At 44.3% G+C, this 19,743-nt stretch overlaps 1 protein-coding gene across 1 annotated transcript in view; it reads right to left on the bottom strand.

Annotated features, from left to right (window-relative positions):
- The window catches only part of anxa13l (annexin A13, like), a 28,905-nt gene extending 13,933 nt beyond the window's left edge, over nucleotides 1–14,972 (bottom strand). The window contains exons 1-4 of the mRNA XM_070880688.1: nucleotides 14,882–14,972; nucleotides 7,958–8,052; nucleotides 6,719–6,889; nucleotides 1,788–1,821 (exon numbers count right to left, since the gene is read on the bottom strand). Coding sequence (XP_070736789.1) covers nucleotides 1,788–1,821; nucleotides 6,719–6,889; nucleotides 7,958–8,052; nucleotides 14,882–14,972 — 391 coding nt within the window. The remainder of the gene's footprint in view (nucleotides 1–1,787; nucleotides 1,822–6,718; nucleotides 6,890–7,957; nucleotides 8,053–14,881) is intronic.
- Nucleotides 14,973–19,743: the final 4,771 nt, after the last annotated feature.

The following is a 19,743-nucleotide window of genomic DNA, read 5'->3' as shown; positions in this document are numbered from 1 at the left end:
GAATAGTGCAATCAAGCAGACGCAACATGGATTCATGAAGGGGAAATCATGTTTAACTAATTTACTGGAATTGTTTGAGGATATAACGAGCATGGTGGATAGAGGTGTATCGATGGATGTGGTGTATTTAGATTTCCAAAAGTCATTCGATAAGATGTCACACAAAAGGTGACTGCAGAAGATAAAGATGCACGGAGTCAGAGGAAATGTATTAGCATGGATCGAGAATTGGCTGGCTAACAGAAAGCAGAGAGTCGGGATAAATGGGTCCTTTTTGGGTTGGAAATCGGTGGCTAGTGGTGTGCCACAGGGATCGGTGCTGGGACCACAACTGTTTACAATATACATAGATGACCTGGAAGAGGGGACAGAGTGTAGTGTAACAAAATTTGCAGATGACACAAAGATTAGTGGGAAAGCGGGTTGTGTAGAGGACACAGAGAGGCTGCAAAGAGATTTAGATAGGTTAAGCGACTGGGCTAAGGTTTGGCAGATGGAATACAATGTTGGAAAATGTGAGGTCATCCACCTTGGAAAAAAAAAACAGTAAAAGGGAATATTATTTGAATGGGGAGAAATTACAACATGCTGCGGTGCAGAAGGACCTGGGGGTCCTTGTGCATGAATCCCAAAAAGTTAGTTTGCAGGTGCAGCAGGTAATCAGGAAGGCGAATGGAATGTTGGCCTTCATTGCGAGAGGGTTGGAGTACAAAAGCAGGGAGGTCTTGCTGCAACTGTATAGGGTATTGGTGAGGCCACACTTGGAGTACTGCATGCAGTCTTACTTAAGGAAGGATATACTAGCTTTGGAGGGGGTACAGAGACGATTCACTATGCTGATTCTGGAGATGAGGGGGTTACCTTATGATGATAGATTGAGTAGACTGGGTCTTTACTCGTTGGAGTTTAGAAGAATGAGGGGTGATCTTATAGAAACATTTAAAATAATGAAAGGGATAGACAAGATAGAGGCAGAGAGGTTGTTTCCACTGGTCGGGGAGACTGGAACTAGGGGGAACAGCCTCAAAATACGGAGGAGCCAATTTAAAACCGAGTTGAGAAGGAATTTCTTCTCCCAGAGGGTTGTGAATCTGTGGAATTCTCTGTCCAAGGAAGCAGTTGAGGCTAGCTCATTGAATGTATTCAAGTCACAGATAGATAGATTTTTAACCAATAAGGGAATTAAGGGTTATGGGGAGCGGGCGGGTAAGTGGAGCTGAGTCCACGGCCAGATCAGCCATGATCTTGTTGAATGGCGGAGCAGGCTCGAGGGGCTAGATGACCTACTCCTGTTCCTAATTCTTATGTTCTTATGAATTCCGAAATTTAGGTCATGGCAGAAATGTTGGGGTTGGGGACACTGTGGGAGCACCAGAATAAATCGGCTCTATCATATAATGATGAGAATTGTAGAGCCATTTAAACTCGCTTCCCATTGTGCAGTATAACTGCAATCTAACATGCACAAACAGCCTTGGCACTAGAAGCTGTAAGAATCTAGAAATAATTTACCGATCACCTCTGATACAGCTACATATGTGTGCAGGGCATGGGGAGGCGGGGGGGAAGGGGGGTTGGGGAGAGGGGAGAGATAGAATAATAGACGCCATTAAATACAGCCACGTAATAAAAAAATCATCGGTTCCTTTCCCGGTAAACTGTAAGAGGAAAAGTGAACAAAATGTTAATTTTTTTCCTTCATAAAATTGTAACAGAATGACAAATAATTCATTCGAATTTCAGAAATATAAGTTGATTTCTTTTTTTTAAAGTACAGTAACACTTACTTTGCTTGTATGCTTCTTTTATGGCCTTAACTTGCTGAAAAACAAATTATATTGAGTAAATTTTTATATATGCTGAGACTTTGCTTAGTCAAATGCAGAGCACATGATTGATGAAATAAAGACAGAAAATACTGCAAGCACTCAGCAGGTCAGGCAGGTCTAGATTCCATTGGCGTTCCTGATCACTTGCTGTACCTGCATACTAAGCTTTTGTGGTCATGCACAAGTAGCCCCAGGTCCCGCTGTACTGCAGCACTTTGTAATCTTTTTCCATTTAAATAATAACTTGCTCTTTGATTTTTTTTCTGCCAAAGTGCATAACCTCACACTTTCCAACATTATACTCCATCTGCCAAATTTTTGCCCACTCACTTAGCCTAACTATGTCCTTTTGCAGATTTTTTGTGTCCTCCTCACACATTGCTTTTCCTCTCATCTTTGTATCATCAGCAAACTTGGCTACATTATGCTCGGTCCCTTCTTCCAAGTCATTAATATAGATTGTAAATAGTTGGGGTCCCAGCACTGATCCCTGTGGCACTCCACTAGTTACTGATTGTTAACCTGAGAACGAACCATTTATCCTGACTCTCTGCTTTCTGTTAGGTAGCCAATCCTCTATCCATGCTAATATATTACCCCCAACCCCGTGAACTTTTATCTTGTGCAGAAACCTTTTATGTGGCACCTTGTCAAATGCCTTCTGGAAGTCCAAATACACACATCCATTGGTTCCCCTTTATCCACCCTGTTCATTACATCCTCAAAGAATTCCAGCAAATTTGTCAAACATGACTTCCCTTTCATAAATCCATGCTAACTCTGCCTGACTGAATTATGTTTTTCCAAATGTCCTGCTACTGCTTCTTTAATAATAGACTCCAATATTTCTCCAATATTTTCCCAACCACAGATGTTAGGCTAACTGGTCTATAGTTTTCTGCTTTTTGTCTGCCTCCTTTTTTAACTAGGGGCGTTACATTTGCAGTTTTCCAATCTGCTGGGAACTCCTCAGAATCTAGGGAATTTTGGTAGATTACAACCAATGCATCCACAATCCCCGCCGCTACTTCTCTTAAGACCCTAGGATGCAAGCCATCAGATCCAGGGGATTTATCCGCCTTTAGTCCCATTATCTCACTGAGTACCACCTCCTTAGTGATTGTGTTAAGTACCTCCCCCCCTATAGCCCCTTGACTATCCACTGTTGGTATATTGTTAGTGTCCTCTACCGTAAAGACTGATACAAAATATTTGTTCAGAGTTTCTGCCATCTCCATGTTCCCCATTACTAATTCCCCGGTCTCGTCCTCTAAGCGACCAACATTTACTTTCGCCACTCTTTTCCTTTTTCTATACCTATAGAAACTCTTGCTATCTGTTTTTATATTTAGTGCTAGTTTACTTTCATAGTCTATCTTCCCTTTCTTAATAATTTTTTTAGTCATTCTTTGCTGGCTTTTAAAAGCTTCCCAATCTTATCCCTTAAGCACCATCATTAAAACAGATGATCTGGCCATTACCACATTGCTGTTTGTGGGACTTTGCTTTGCGCAAATTGGCTGCTGCTTTTCCTACATTACAACAATGTCTACACTTCAAAAGTACTTCATTGGCTGTAAAGCACTTTGGGACATCCTGAGGTTGTGAAAGGTGTGATAGAAGTACAAGTTTTTCTTTCTTTTCTGTAGGAACAGCAGCCATTTGAGTGAGGTACTGGAGGACAGCCATCTATGGAGTTGACTTAATACCAATAGAAATTCTACTTTGCAGCCCTGTCTACAGCCTGCTCACTCTAAGGATTCTGTGAGTTTAGGTAGGCTCTGAAGTTGGGATGTATCTTATTGGGGCAGTATAGAGGGAGCGCACCACTGTACCTGATTGTGCTGTGTTGTGTGCTGTGCTGTACCTAATCTGGAAATGCTGAAGCATTCCATCCCTTAGCACCAGCATCCTCCACCTTGATAAGCACAAAAGGATGGAAAGGAGATAGGAATTCAAAAAAGAATTTGCTTGCAACTCTTATTCAAAGCAAATCATTTCTGAAGTAAAGTTCTATGGGGCCGAACTTGGTGGACTCGCTTTCTGTTACCGTCCGCTGCCGTCGAGTTTGGTGGAGGCCTCCCGCCGGCGGGGAGGGAAGACCGCTGGGAACCGTCCACTGGTGTGCAACGTGCGTAAGTATCCTCCCGCCCGCCAAGCTGCCAGTTTGGTCTGGGTGGGAGTCCACTGCAGCAGGGGAAAGGACTTCCACGTGGAGGCAGGTCTAACCTCAATGGTAAATAAGAAAACCTGCAAAAAAAAGGTTAGCAAACTTCTTTTCTTTATTTTTTTTTGAGCGATTCAGGTGGATGGGGTCCCCCGAAGGTTTTCCAGTGTTTTTTAAAACATTTTTTTGAAATGTTTATTTTTATCTGTTTCCCCCTGGGCCTGACTCAATCCTCGGTGGTACTTTGCCGAAGATTGCATTTGCCGCCGAGATTGGGAGCTCCCGCCCGATGCCGTCCATAGTCAGAGCGTAAGTCGCTTTTTTGCCGCCGGGCGGTCTTTCCAGGACTTTTTCAAAAAACTTCCACCCTAAAGTACCGTCAGGATCTCAGATGTTCTTTGGGCGGCACTTGGGCGGAATTAGCTTCCACCATGTGTGGTGAGATCGTGGGACTCTCTACCACAAGGAGTGGTTGAAGCAAATAGCATACATGTCTTTGAAGGGAAGCTCGATTAAAACAGGAGGGAGGAAGGCATAGAGGATATGTCAATTGGATTATATTTTAGCCTGCGTTGGGAGAAATTTTGAGTTCTCATCTCATGAAAATGTATTGACAATTTTTTTTGAATTCAAAGAGGATGGTGAAATGCGGAGTGTGGATGCTTTGTGTCAATTCCATGATCTCTGTTATTGCAATTACATGCCGCTAATAGTGAAATGGTTTGGCAATGTGGGTACAACTCTTTCCCCTCATTCCCATTGGTTTAGCAACCCGGCTCTATTGAGAATAAATGCAACCACATGCATTTATATAGCACTCTTAATGTACAAAATATCCAAGGGCACTTTAGTTCAGCTGTGGCTCAGTGGGTATTCTCGTCTCTGAGTCAGAATGTTGTGGGTTCAAACCCTGCTCCACAGACTTGAGCACAAAAACCTAGGCTGACTCCCAGTGCATTGCTGAGGGATTGCTGCATTGTTGGAGGTGCTGTCTTTTAGATGAGACGTTAAACTGAGGCCCTATCTGTCCTCTCAGGTGGACATAAAAGATCCCATGGCACTATTTTGAAGAAGAGAGGGGAGTTATCCCTGATGTCCTGGCCAATATTTATCCCTCAATCAACATCACTAAAACAGATTATCTGGTCATTATCACATTGCTGTTTATGGGAGTTTGCTGTGCGCAAATTGGCTACCGGATTTCCTACATTACTGTTTCAACTAATCTTCCCTGTTACTGCTTCCCTGCTTTCCACCTTCTCTATTTAAGCGCTTTCTTAAGATTCTCTCTTGGACTGAGCTTTTGATCATTTCCACCCCCCCCCCATCCCCACCCCACCAAAATCTTCCCTTGTTTGGCTTTGGCATTTTTCCATTTGGCTTTGTAAAGTACCTTGGGACTAGTCAATAACTAGTGATAAAAATGATATGTTGAAGCAGGGAAGTTATGTTAAACCTTTATAAAGCACAAGTTAGGCATTCTGGGCACCACACTTCAGGAAGGATGTCAAGGCCTTGGAGAGATTGTAGAGGAGATTTACAAGAATTTTACCAGGAATGAGCGACTTCAGTTATGTGGAAAGACTGGAGAAACTGGGATTGTTCTCCATACAGCAGAAAAGGTTAACAGGAAATTACATTGAGCTATTCAAAATTATGAAGGATTTTGATCGAGTAATTGAAGAGAAACCGTTTCCACTGATGGGAGGGTTATTAACCAGAGGGCACAGATTTAAAGTAATTGGCAAAAAATCCAGGAGAGAAATGAGGACTTTTTTCTTTATGCAACAAGTTATTATGATCTGGAATGCACTGCCTGAAAGGGTGGTGGAAGCAGATTCAATAGTAACTTTCAAAAGAGAATGGATAAAAACTTGAAACGGAAAAATTGCATGGCAATGGGAAAAGAGCAGGGGCGTGGACTAATTGGACAACTCTTTCAAAGAGCTGGCGCAGACATAATGGGCCAAATGGCCTCCTTCTGTGCTGTATGATTCGATGTTCTAGCTCTTCATCCTTCCTAAACACATTTTTTAATGAAGGCAGTGTTCTTTTAAGGGAGTTGCAATATATTCATTTATAAATAATATAGGGCCTGAGTTTGGTGAAACTAAGTTCTGCCCAAGTACCATCCAAAGGACCGCTAAGATCCTGACGGTACTTTGAGCGGAAGTTTCATGAAAAAATGTGGGAAAGACCACCCGGCAGCAAAAATGGGCTTGCACGCCAATTATGGACGATGCGGGCAGTAGCTCCCATTCTGGGCGGCAAATGTAATCCTCGGCAAAATGCCGCCGAGGATAGAGTCGGGGGGTGGGGGCGGGGGGGGGGGGGCGGGAACTGATAAAATGTTAAAATTTTAAAACAAAAAAAAAATAACCACCAGAAATCCTTCAGGGAACCCCATCCACCTAAATCCCTGCAAAAGAAATAAAGAAAAGAAGTGGACTAACCTTTTTTTGCAGGTCTTCATACTTACCGCTGAGGTAAGACCTGCCTCCATGCAGTGGTCTTTTCCCCTGCTGCAGGTGGGAGGACTCTTGTGGGCAGTGCACGCCAGTGGACGGTACCCATCGGTCTTCTCTCCCCTCTGGGAGGAGGACTCCACCAAACTCGCTTAGCGGGGAGAGCACCCAGAAAGCAGGTTGACCGCCGAGAAAATTCGGCGGCAACAGACGATAAATCCACCAAATTCAGGCTCATAGTTTAAAATCAAACATACTGAATTAGCTCGTGTGCAGAGAATCTCAATAAGGACATCTTCATGAGTTCCGGCTCCTTTCATTGCCTCCTTGAGCAACTTGGCATCAAATTCGCAGGGGCGGTCTAGCATGGCCAATATTGTCTTTTCGAAGCACCCACTGAGGTCACCTTTAAGCACTTTTTCCAGATCCTACAGAAAAGGGAAGAAAAAAGAAAAACTGAGATATTACATCATGTTTTTTCCTACTTTCCTTTTTTCTTTGAGACTATTAACTCACTTTATTTACTTCACAGTATCCCTGGATACCCATCATCTATGGGTAGGTGGCCGGCTAGAAGACCTGCACTTGGACCTCCTCCATGGGAAAATGGAGAGGTTGATGAAGCAAGTGGCCGGATATGTCCTCCAGTTGGCAGATTAGCGGCTGGGTGCGACTTTGAAATAATGCCATGGGTTCTTTTACGTCCACCTGAGAGGGCAGACCTGAGAGGGTATTGATTTAACACATCATCCAAAAGACAGCACCTCTGACAATGCAGCATTGGAAGTGTCAGTTTGGGTTTTGTACTCAAATCTCTGGAGTGGGGACTTGAACCTATGACCTTCTGACTCAAACCAAGAATGCTACCAACTGAACCACGACTGATGTCTTCTTTATCAAGAATCTAGCATCCTCACAGCATGTATTTGAAAATGGAAAAAATGGAAAGTATATAGATAGAGGGAAACTGTTCCCATTCGCAGAAGGATCAAGAACTAGAGGACACAAATTTAAGGTAATTGGCAAAAGAACGCCTGATATAGAGCTCCACTTCCTTCTCGGAGCGTTAAAGCTGAATTTCCCGGGAGCAGAAAATCATTATCGCCTGCCGTTACTTTTCTGAGATTTCAAAAGCTATCGCTCCAAATGGGGCGCTGCGGAATTTCTAGCCCCAAGATTCTATATGAAGAGGATCTGAAGAGAGCTGAACAGTGAATATCTGCTCGAACAAATCTGAAGGAGACAAATTAAAACATTTTAAACATTTATTTAAAGTTTGTAAAGTCATCCCATTTAGATCTGTTTTGGATTTTAATGGCACATGTGATTCGGGTGCAAAATATTCAAAACATGCGTGCACGATATAACGTGAAATTGCACTGTAGGGAATTTTATCTCATGGAGGAAATGGAAACACTTGCCCTGGTTTCAGTATTTGTATTCCGTCTACCCAATGTGTTAAATTTCATCTTAGCCTTGTTGCGAATTGTACTTACTTTGCTGTAAAGAGCCCTGTATTTCTCTTTTATCTTCTGCCTCTGTTCTGCTGAACGACTTGCTAGGATTTTAATAATAGCAACTTCATTTGTTCCTGTAAAATGCAATAGAAAATCATGTAGATAAGATAAATAGTAACATCGATCGTAAATGGCCTCACAGAACTTAGATTAAGGGGTGACCTAATTGAGGTGTTTAAGATGATTAAAGGATTTGTTAGGGTAGATGGAGAGAAACTATTTCCTCTGGTGGGGGAATCCAGAACAAGAGGGCGCAATCTTAAAATTGGAGCTAGGTCGTTCAGGGGTAATGTGAGGATACATTTCTTCACAGAAAGGGTAGTGGAAATCTGGAACTCTCTCCCCCCCCAAAAAAAGCTGCTGAGGCTGGGGGTCTATTGAAAATTTAACAACTGAGATTGATAAATTTTTGTTAAGCAAGAGCTTTAAGGGTTACGGAACCAAGGTGGGTAGATAGAGGTAACATACAGATCAGCATGATCTAATTGAATGGTGGAACATGCTCGAGTGGCTGAATGGCCTCCTCCTGTTACTATGTTGCTGATCACAATGTCTTATGGCTTTACAAATAAAGCAATCAAATTCTAACCTGTCTGAGGCCCTGCACTGATCACTGCACAAAAAATATTAAAAAAATAAAAATAAGCATATGTTTAAAAATTGGCTGAAGATATTCTCCCCACACTGTGCCAAACTTAACACTGAGATCTGGCAGGAGGCAGCAGCATTGCCAGAAGGGAACCCAGAAGTATTCTTTTTTAACTTTAATAAAAAGAGTTCTCAGGTATCCAGGTATTGTAGGAATTGACTGAAGAAGGGGAAAAAAGTGTATTTCTATTTCACACTTGGCCCAACAAAAATGCCCAGGAACAGTGATACTGCCACAATGGTTGAAAGATTAGCTTGATAGCCTCATGATTTTCATAAACTACAGCGAGGTAATCTAGGTAAATGAGATTACATATTGGTAGTCATGGATTATGTACATTATAAAATATATTTTTGCATGGCTTAGAAAGATATGAAAATATATTTGTAATAACCTGTGTTATCTACATGCACCATTGCTGACCTTTGTAGTTCATTAAACTAAACACAACTGCACTTTCTTTGTCAAGTCTATCCTAGGGTTATGTAGCAATTAATACTATTGTGCTTTTATATTGTGCATGTGTTAACTCTCTGCTAGAGAGGTTTTGCACTTGTTTCCTTTAAAGAAAAGAAAGATTTGCATTTATACAGCACTTTTCAAGATACCCCAAAGTGCTTTACAGCCAATAAAGTACTTTTGAAGTGTTGCCACTGTTGTAATATAGGAAACATTAGAACCAGTGGGAACCTGTTCAACCTTCGTTGCCTCCAGGCCAGATCCAAGACCGTCCCATCTTCTGTCGTTGAACTACAGTATGCGGACAACGCTTGCATCTGCGCACATTCAGAGGCTGAACTCCAAGTCATCATCAACATTTTCACTGAGACATACAAAAGCATAGGCCTTACACTAATCATCTGTAAGACAAAGGTCCTCCACCAACCTGACCCCGCCACACAGCACTGCCCCCAGTCATCAAAATCCATGGCACGGTCCTGGACAACGTGGACCACTTTCCATACCTCGGGAGCCTATTATCAGCAAGGGCAGACATCGACGATGAGGTTCAACACCGCCTCCAGTGCGCCAGCGCAGCCATCAGCTGCCTGAGGAAGAGAGTGTTCGAAGATCAGGTCCTCAAATCTGGCACCAAGCTAATGGTCTACAAAGCTGTAGTGATACCCGCCCTCCTGTATGGCTCAGAGACCTGGACCATATACAGTAGACAACTCAAATCGCTAGAGAAATACCACCAGCGATGCCTCCGCAAGATCCTGCCAATCCCCTGGGAGGACAGATGCACCAATGTCAGTGTTCTCGATCAAGCCAACATCCCCAGCATCGAAGCACTGACCACACTTGACCAGCTCCGTTGGGCGGGCCACATTGTTCGTATGCCTGACACAAGACTCCAAAAGCAAGCGCTCTACTTGGAACTCCTACAAGGCAAGCGAGCCCCAGTTGGGCAGAGGAAATGTTTCAAGGACGCCCTCAAAGCCTCCCTGATAAAGTGCAACATCCCGACCGGCACCTGGGAGTCCCCGGCCAAAGACTGCCCTAAGTGGAGGAAGAGCATCCGGGAGGGCGCTGAGCACCTCGAGTCTCGCCGCCGAGAGCATGCAGAAAACAAGCGCAGGCAGCGTGCGGCAAACCAGACTCCCCACCCACCCCTTCCTTCAATGACTGACTGTCCCACCTGTGACAGAGACTGTAATTCCCATATTGGACTGCACAGTCACCTAAGAACTCACTTTTGGAGTGGAACCAAGTCGTCCTTGATTTCGAGAGATTGCCTATGATGATGATGTAGGAAACGTTGTAGTCAGTTTGCACACAGCAAGCTCCCACAGGCAGCCACTGAAATAAGGGCGCGTCTATTTGCAATATCAGATTTCTTGGAGGACAAGTTTGATAAAGTGGCGCCTGAAAAAAAACACGCTATTCACGAGCGCTTTGCAGCTCGATGTCAGCTTTGTGCGGCGCCCAGGGGGCGGAGCCTACCACTCACCGATTTTGTAAGTAGGAGGGGGCGGGTACCATTTAAATGAGTTTTTTTCATGCCGGCAACCCTGCGCGTGCGCGTTGGAGCGTTCGCGCACGCGCAGCGTGAAGGAAACATTGGCACTCGGCCATTTTTGTAGTTCTTTGTAGCTGTTCAATTTTTAAAATTTTTTAATAAAACCACATTGCCGTTCCATGATCAGCACTGGGGCTTCTTGCAGCAGTGAGAAGGCTGCAGGAAGCCTCAGAAGTTGAGGCAGCCGTTTCCCGACGGGCCCGACTGACGGCAGGGGGGCCTCCCCCTCCTGCCGTCGGGAATGGCTGCCTCAACTTCTGAGGCTTCCTGCAGCCTTCTCACTGCCTCCCCCCCGCTGCCGTCGGGAACGGCTGCCTCAACTTGTGAGGCTTCCTGCAGCCGTCTCCCTGCCTGAAGCACTTTCACACAGGTAGGAACATGGTTTATTTAATCTTTTCTTTGCTCATAAATTTTTATTCAGGTTGGAATTATTTGTATAAGTATAACTAAGGATTTATTGTAGAATGTAATGACTTCCCTTCCCCCCACCACCCCCCCCCCCCCCCCATCACCTCGTTCCGGACGCCTAATTTGCGATTTCTAAGATACTCCGTTCTCCACCAGTTGCTCCTAAAAATCAGGAGCAAATCATGTGGAAACTTGGGGCCATAATGTGGAGAAATATGAAGTTATCCACTTTGGTAAGAAATATAGAAAAGCAGAGTAATTTTTAAATGGAGAGAGGTTGGGAAATGTTGGTGTTCAGAGGGATCTGGATGTCCTTGTACACGAATCACTGAAAGTTAACATGCAGGTACAGCAAGCAATTAAGAAAGCAAATGGTTTGTTGGCCTTTATTACAAGAGGAGGTGAGTAAAGAGTAAAGATGTCTTACTGCAATTATACAGGACCCTGGTGAGACTGCACCTGGAGTATTATATAAGAACTGTTGCGTAGGCAATAACTCAATAGGCTTAGTACCATGAACTCAATCAGGTGCGACCTGACTACTTTATTAGCTCTCAAAGTGAGGACTAAACATGGAGGCATTCTTTATATACAAGGGCTGCACGTGTGTGCCTGTGGCCCAATGAACTCCGACCATCGCTCCCTCTGGTGGCAGGTAAACCAGGCATTCATACATTACAAGAACATAAGAACATAAGAAATAGGAGCAGGAGTAGGTCATTTGGCCCCTCGAGCCTACTCCGCCATTCAATAAGATCATGGCTGATCTGAAAATGGACTCAGCTCCACTTCCCTGCCTGCTCCCCATAACCCTTTACTCCCATATTGCTCAAAAATCTGTCTATCTCTACCTTAAATATATTCAATGACCCAGCCTCCACAGCTCTCTGGGACAGAGAATTCCATAGATTTACAATACAGTGAGAGAAGAAATTTCTCCTCATCTCAGTTTTAAATGGGTGGCCGTTATTCTAAGACTATGTCCTAACCCTAACCCTAACCCGAGTTTTAGTTTCCACTTTGAATGGAAATATCCTTTCTGCATCACCCTCTCATTCTTCTGAACTCCAATATGTATAGGCCCAACCTACTCAACCTAAGTCAACTTCTTCATCTCCAGAATCAACCTAGTGAACCTTCTCTCAACAGCCTCCAATGCAAGTGTATCCTTCCTTAAATACGGAGACTAAAACTGAATGCAGTATTCCAGGTGTGGCCTCACCAATACCATGTTACAGTTGTAGCAGGACTTCTCCGCTTTTATATTCTATCCCCGTTGCAATAAAGGCCAACATTCCATTTGCCACCCTGATTATTTGCTGTACCTGCAAACTAATATTTTGTGTTTCATGCACAAAGACCCCCAGGTCCCTCTGTACTGCAGCACCTTGCAATTTTTCTCCATTTAAATTATAATTTGCTTTTCTATTATTTCTGCCAAAATGGATAACCTCAGATTTTCCCACATTATACACCATCTGCCAAATTTTTGCCCACTTACTTAGCCTGTCTATATCGCTTTGCAGAGTTTTGTGACCTCCTCACAATTTGCTTTCCCACCCATCTTTGTATCATCAGAAAACTTGGCTACATTACACTTGGTCCCCTCATCCAAGTCATTAATATAGATTGTAAATAGTTGAGGACCCAGCACTGATCCCTGCAGCACGACACTAGTCATTGTTTGCCAACCGGAAAATGACCCATTTATCCCGACTCTCTGTTTTCTGTTAGTTAACCAATACTCTATCCATGCTAATATATTACCCCTAACCCCATGAGCTTTTATCTTGTGCAGTAACCTCTTCTGTGGCACTTTATCAAGTGCCTTCTGGAAATCCAAATACTCCACATCCATTGGTTCCCCCTTATCCACCCTGCTTATTACATCCTCAAAGAACTCCAGCAAATTTTTCAAACATGATTTCCCTTTCATAAAACCATGTTGACTCTGCTTGATTGAATCATGCTTTTCCAAATGTCTTGCTACTGCTTCCTTAATAATGGACTCCAGCATTTTCCCAACGACAGATGTTAGGCTAACTGGTTTATAGTTTCCTGCTTTTTGTCTGCCTCCTTTTTTACATTATGTACAGTTTTGGTCTTCTTACCTAAGGAAGAATATACTTGCCATAGAGCGAGTGCAACAAAGGTTCACTAGACTGATTCCTGGGATGTGGGCATTGTCCTGTGAGGAAAGATTGAGTAGACTAGGCCTATAGTTTAGAAGAATGAGATCTCATTGAAACATCCAAAATTCTTATAGGGATTGACAGGGTAGATGCAGGGAGAATGTTTCCCCTGGCTGGGAAGTCAGGGATCACAGTCTCAGAAAAAGGGGTCAGCCATTTAGGACTGAGATAAGGAGAAATTTCTTCACTCAGAGGGTTGTAAATGTTGGAATTGTCTACCCCAGAGGGCTGTGGCAGCTCAGTTGTTGAGTATATTCAAGACAGAGATCGATAGATTTTTGGATATTAAGGGAATCAAGGGATATTGAAATAGTGCCATAGGATCATTTACCTCCACCTGAGAGGGCCTCAATTTAACGTCTTATCCAAAAGACGGCACCTCTGATAGTGCCACTCTCCCTCAGTGCCTTACTGGAGTATCAGTTTGGATTATTTGCTCAGGTTTCCGGAGTGGGACTTGAACCCATGACCTTCTGACTCATAGGTTAACCACTGAGCCATGGTTGACACCTTGGTTAGTTAGCAAAGATGAAAATATATTTATGAGCCAATTCACTTCCTACAAATTTTCATTGGTCCTTTCATTGTCCTATTGCATGGTAGAGGTTTGCCGTTGAAAATGTTTTAATGTACAGTGAGCATTGCTCACCCTGAACAATTGGGTGAAATGGCAGTGCAGTCATTTGTTTTCAATGGCCGTTGACATTGCAGGATCAATATTATAGATTTTTGTTTTGAGTGCCCAATGTGTGGTGTACAGGGGAGGCCAGAAATATAACACTGCAGCTTGAATACGATCAAATATATTGAGGTCTGTGGGTATTTGTCGGCCGGTATATTCTTGGTGGGGTTTCTCTAGAAAATAGAAGGTTGAGGGGTGACCTGATAGAGGTCTTCAAGGCTGTGAAGGGGTTGGATAGATTAGATATAAAGAAGATGTTTCCACTTGCGGGCGAGACCAGAATTAGAGGTCACTAATAAATCCAATAGGGAATTCAGGAGAAAATTCTTTACCCAGAGAGTGGTTAGAATGTGGAACTTGTTACCACAGTTGAGGCAAATAGTATAGATTAATTCAATGGGAAGTTAGATAAACATACGAGGGAGAAAGGAATAGAAGGATTTGTTGATGGCATGAGATGAAGAGGGGTGGCAGGAGGCTCGTGTGGAGCATAAACACCAGCAGGAACAGGTTGGGCCGAATGGCCTGTTTCTCTGCTGTACAGAGACTAAGCTTGTTTCTTTGCTTTTTTATAGGGGCCGAAAGTGACCAACTTACCGCCCACTGCCACCCACTCCCGCCGCCATTCTTCTGCAAGATCCGCCCAGTGCCACTTTCGATGTGGCCTGGAGCGGACGGGTGAGGAGAGCCGCCGGGAACCGCCCGCTGATGTCAGCGGGCGGCCAAGTGGCGCAACTGACTACCTGCCCGCCGAGCTCCCATATTCATGCGGGCAGGAGTCGGCGCCAGAATGCTGGCTGGAGGCTGGTCTGTCCCCGATGGTAAGTCTGAAGATCCTGAAAAAAAGGTTAGTGAACATTTTATATTTTTTTTCCACAGCAACTTACCTGTAGGACTTCCAATAGTTTTTTTTAGTTTTTTTCCTGATGATTTTTATTTTGAGCTGTTTGACCCTCCGTGGGCCCGATTCCATCCTTGGGCGGCAAGCCGAGAATGAGATCTCCCGCCTGCTGCTGGCCAGATTGGCGATGTACGTCGTTCATTTGGCACCCGCCGACCTTCAAGGGACCTCGGCCATGAAAACCCCGCAGAAAGTACCGTCCGGTCCCTCGGCGGCACTTTGGGCGGCATTTGGGCGGGCGGAGGTCTTGACCAAATTCAGCCCCAGAGAATCATAGAAGCTTTCAGCATAGAAGGAGGCCATTTGTCCCATCATGCTTGTGATCGCTCTTTGAAAGAGCTGTTCAATTTAGTCCCACACCCCAGCTTTTTTCCCATAACCCTGCAAATTTGGCCTTTTGAAATTTCCTACGCAATCTGATACCAGCATCCTTTCTGTTAGCGCATTCCAGATCTAAACAACCCTCTGTGTGAAAAAAATTCTAATTTCCTGTCTAGTTCTTTTGCCAATTATGATCTCTGATTACCCACTTGGCAGAGGAAACAGCTTCTCCCTACTTGCTCTATCAAAACCTCTTGGGTCTGATAACAACAACAACTTGCATTTATATAGCGCCTTTAATGTGGTAAAACATCCTAAGGCACTTGACAGGAGCGATGATCAAACAAAATTTGATACCAAGCCACATTTAAGGAGATTTTAGGGCAAATGATCAAAAGCTTGGTAAAAAAGATAGGTTTTAAGGAGCATCTTAAAGAAGGAAAGGGAGATAGAGAGGCGGAGAGGTTTAGGAAGGGAATTCCAGAGCTTATACTGACATTAAAATGTTAACATGAGTCCTCATTTCTCCCCTGAATGGCTTCTACTGAACTATTATTAACCAAAAATCGTGGTCTGTGCCTCTAAAAATGTTCATCCCGCTTTTAAAAAATAAAATATGAAACAAGTGCTACCTGTTAGATGTGTTGCAATAGGTTTTATGATGACTTTTTGTCTGGTACATTAATATCGGATGAGTAGTTTATCTGCCAGGAGGAAGCAGGAACTGTATTGATCATTTCCTTCATGGTTTCATATATTGGGGTCAAGATTCGGTACCACCATTTTTGAGGCAATGTCACTGCATAAGATACATTTTTAATGCCTCACTTCAGGCATGGTCCCTAAACGCCTAAAGAATTGATAGCAGCGTAAAATCATGGCATTGCACACTTACCTGGAGGCACTACGCTGCGCTAAGTGGGCCGTCAAGTGTGGGCTCAACATCTGGGAGTTAGGCAGCATTTGGAGCTGTACCACAGACATAGTGGCACCACCTGGATTCCATTGAGGCGTTGATTGGGCGCTGTAGGGCTTGAAAACCTCACATTTGAAAATCAGTAATAACTTTCAAAAGAAACCTTCTGTATCAAACGCCCAGTGTAAGGCCCAGGAAATCGAACTCTGTGATTAACTTTTTTAAACATTCTGTACAAAACGTTTAATGTAAAACATGAAAACTGTAAATACTGACTTCCTGTAATATGTAAGAACTCCTGGAGATTCCTGTTTAAAATGCTTAATTTTAATCTGTGCTAATGAGGAGAAACCCCTGTAAGAAACCTTGGAAATGTAAAACCACACAAACTGTAATCAGAAGAGAAACCCCAACACAACAGAAACAATTACTGTAAGAAACCTTTTCATAGAATCATAGAAATTTACAGTACAGAAGGAGGCCATTTCGGCCCATCGTGTCCGCGCCGGCCGACCAAGAGCTATCCAGCCTAATCCCACTTTCCAGCTCTTGGTCCGTAGCCCTCTAGGTTACAGCACTTTAAATGCACATCCAAGTATTTTTAAAATATGGTGAGAGTTTCTGCTTCTACCACCCTTTCAGGCAGTGAGTTCCAGACTCCACCATCCTCTGGGTAAAGAAATTTCCCCTCATATCTCCTCTAAACCTCCCCCCAATTGCATTAAATCTATGTCCCCTGGTTGTTGACCTCTCTGCCAAGGAAAACAGGTCCTTCCTATGCCAGCCCCTCATAATTTTATACACCTCAATCAGGTCTCCCCTCAGCCTCCTCTGTTTCAAAGAAAACAGACCCAGCATCACCAATCTTTCCTCATTACCAAAATTTTCCAGTCCAGGCACCATTCTTGTAAATCTCCTCTGCACCCTTTCCAGTGCAATCACATCGTTCCTGTAATGTGGTGACCAGAACTGCACACAGTACTCCAGCTGTGGCCTAACTAATGTTTTATACAGTTCAAGCATAACCTCCTTGCTCTTGTATTCCATGCTTCGACTAATAAAGGCAAGTATTCCATATGCCTTCTTATCCACCTTATCTACCTGGCCTGCTACCTTCAGGGATCTGTGAATCTGCTGTCCAAGGTCCCTTTGTTCCTCTACACTTTTCAGTGCCATACCATTTAATGTATATTCCCTTGTTAGATCTCTCCAAATGCATTACCTCACACTTCTCCGGATTGAATTCCATTTGCCACTGTTCTGCCCACCTGACCAGTACATTGATATCTTCCTGCTGTTCGCAGCTTTCTTCTTCATCATCAACCACACAGCCTATTTTAATATCATCTGCAAATTTCTTAATCATACCCCCAACATTCAAGTCCAGGTCATTTGGTTTAATTCTACTCCAAAACAGTAACACCATTCTATTTTTTGAAATTGGCGCTGCCTAGCTTGTCCTGTAACTTTGGTGGGGTGGAAGCTAATGTCTGCACCGAAAAACGATGCCTCTCCTTCTGCGCATGCGCAAAATAAAAAAGGACATGACTGCTTGCCCAGTACAGCTCCTGGTCTGTATTTGGCCATTTTTAAAGAGCCAGTTGTGTGTGAGAACTTTAATTCTCATTGGAAAAATCGGACTGCAGTACAATATGCAACACGGCTCAAGGAACAAGAATTTCTTACAGGATGAAGTGGAGGCACTAGTTACTGTAATTGAAGCCAGATGGCATGAGCTGGACACCAGTAGAGGTCACATAAAAGTTTCATCAAAAGAAATGAAGAAACACTGGAACCAACTGGCAGATGAATGAAGCCCCCACTGTTGTACTCATTCTGGAGGAGGTGCAGGTGCCGCGAATTGAGGTGCCAGGCCCTTTCCTAAGTGGTACGAGTGTAAGGACATTCCATGGTTTCTCACGGTTTGAGGCTGGGGATTCCAGTGGGGTGCAGCAAGGCACACCCAGGGCTCCACCATCTGAGGCTGCTGGTCTCAGTGGGATGCAGCAAGCCACACCCAGGGTTAGGAGGGGAAGGAGAGCTCGACAGCGCTCTCCTGAGATGCAGGATCTAACAGACGTGGTTCAGATGATGGCAATGAGTGGGGAGAGAATTGATCTTACCCGATCACTCCTGGACACCATCAGTGGGGTGGGTGGTGAGGTATGGGGAGAAGTAACAATACTCTCACAAGAAATGGGAACACTGTCCGGCACATGAGGGAGGGAATGTCGCAGGCAGTTGATACACTGTCGGTGAACATGAGGGAGGGAATGTCGGAGTTAGCTGCTGCAATAAGGGAACACGCCCAGACCCCGTGTCCATTGACAGAATCAACTGCCATTCCCACTCCAATTCCCAGACCAGCCTCTGAAAAGGCCGAAGCTGGGCCTTCCACATTACAGCTTGCCCCCCGCCCCCGGCCCCGCCATCAAGAAGTAGCTTCTAAGTAAGTAGCAGTTTAATTTAAAGGGGAAAAGTTAAATAGTTGGGCATCTTTCAGGTTTAGGTAGAGAAAAAGAAAGGTAACTCTCCAGTAGGAGGCAATTAGCAGCTAGTTAAAACCAGTTCTGTAAACAACTGACCAGTAGTGAGTCATCTGACCTAGATACAGTTTAAAAAGAGGCAGCTCGTGCAGAGCACGGAGTGCAGCAGCAAAGAGTGCCATTCGTGAGTTTGGTAAATGGGTGAGTTTTAAGGGCAAGTGGGGGTGGCAGGTGCTGTTTTGTCTTGTTTTTCCTACCAGTGCTGAGCAGCTGATAAGGAGTGTGAGAGTAGGAGATGGAGGCCCAGAGACCAGCCCAACCAGCTGCAGACAAAGATAGAGGGCTGTGAAATCGAGAGGTGACGTCACAGCCAAGCTGGTAAGTGGTTGGCTGTTTGACTGATAAGCATAACTCTCTTTTAGACTGACTTTTAGATTGGTTTAATTGGCAGTGAACTACTAAGTAGCTGTTTGGTGTTGAAGTAAATTTTAGTAAGTAAATTAATTTAAGGGTTAAGTCATGGCAGGAGAGCTCGGACCCATGTCATGCTCCTTCAGTGTCCCTGACTACTATGTGTGCGGGAAGTGTGTCCAGCTGCAGCTCCTGACAGACCGCATGACGGCACTGGAGCTGCGGATGGACTCACTCTGGAGCATGCGCGATGCTGAGAATGTTGTGGATAGCACATTTAGTGAGTTGGTCACAGCGCAGGTAAGAGTTAGGACAGATAGTGAATGGGTGACCAAGAGACAAGGCAAGAGCAGGAAGGTAGTGCAGGAGTCCCCTGCGGTCATCTCCCTCCAAAACAGATATACCATTTTGGATACTGTTGGGGGCGATGGCTTACCAGGGGAAGGCACCAGCAGCCAGGTTCATAGCACCATGGGTGGCTCTGCTGCACAGAAGGGCGGGAAAAAGAGTGGGAGAGCTATAGTGATAGGGGAATCTATTGTAAGGGGAATAGATAGGAGTTTATGTGGCCGCAACTGAGACTCCAGGATGGTATGTTGCCTCCCTGGTGCAAGGGTCAAGGATGTCTCGGAGTAGCTACAGAGCATTTTGGAGAGGGAGGGTGAACAGCCAGTTGTCATGGTACATGTAGGTACCAACGATATAGGTAAGAAGCGGGAAGAGGTCCTACAAGCTGAATTTAGGGAGCTCGGAGTTAAATTAAAAAGTAGGACCTCAAA

Source organism: Pristiophorus japonicus, chromosome 1 (assembly GCF_044704955.1).
Source record: "Pristiophorus japonicus isolate sPriJap1 chromosome 1, sPriJap1.hap1, whole genome shotgun sequence".
Lineage (NCBI taxonomy): Eukaryota > Metazoa > Chordata > Chondrichthyes > Pristiophoridae > Pristiophorus > Pristiophorus japonicus.
The sequence above is the reverse complement of the archived record's forward strand: the minus strand, read 5'-3'. Positions and strand labels throughout refer to the sequence as shown.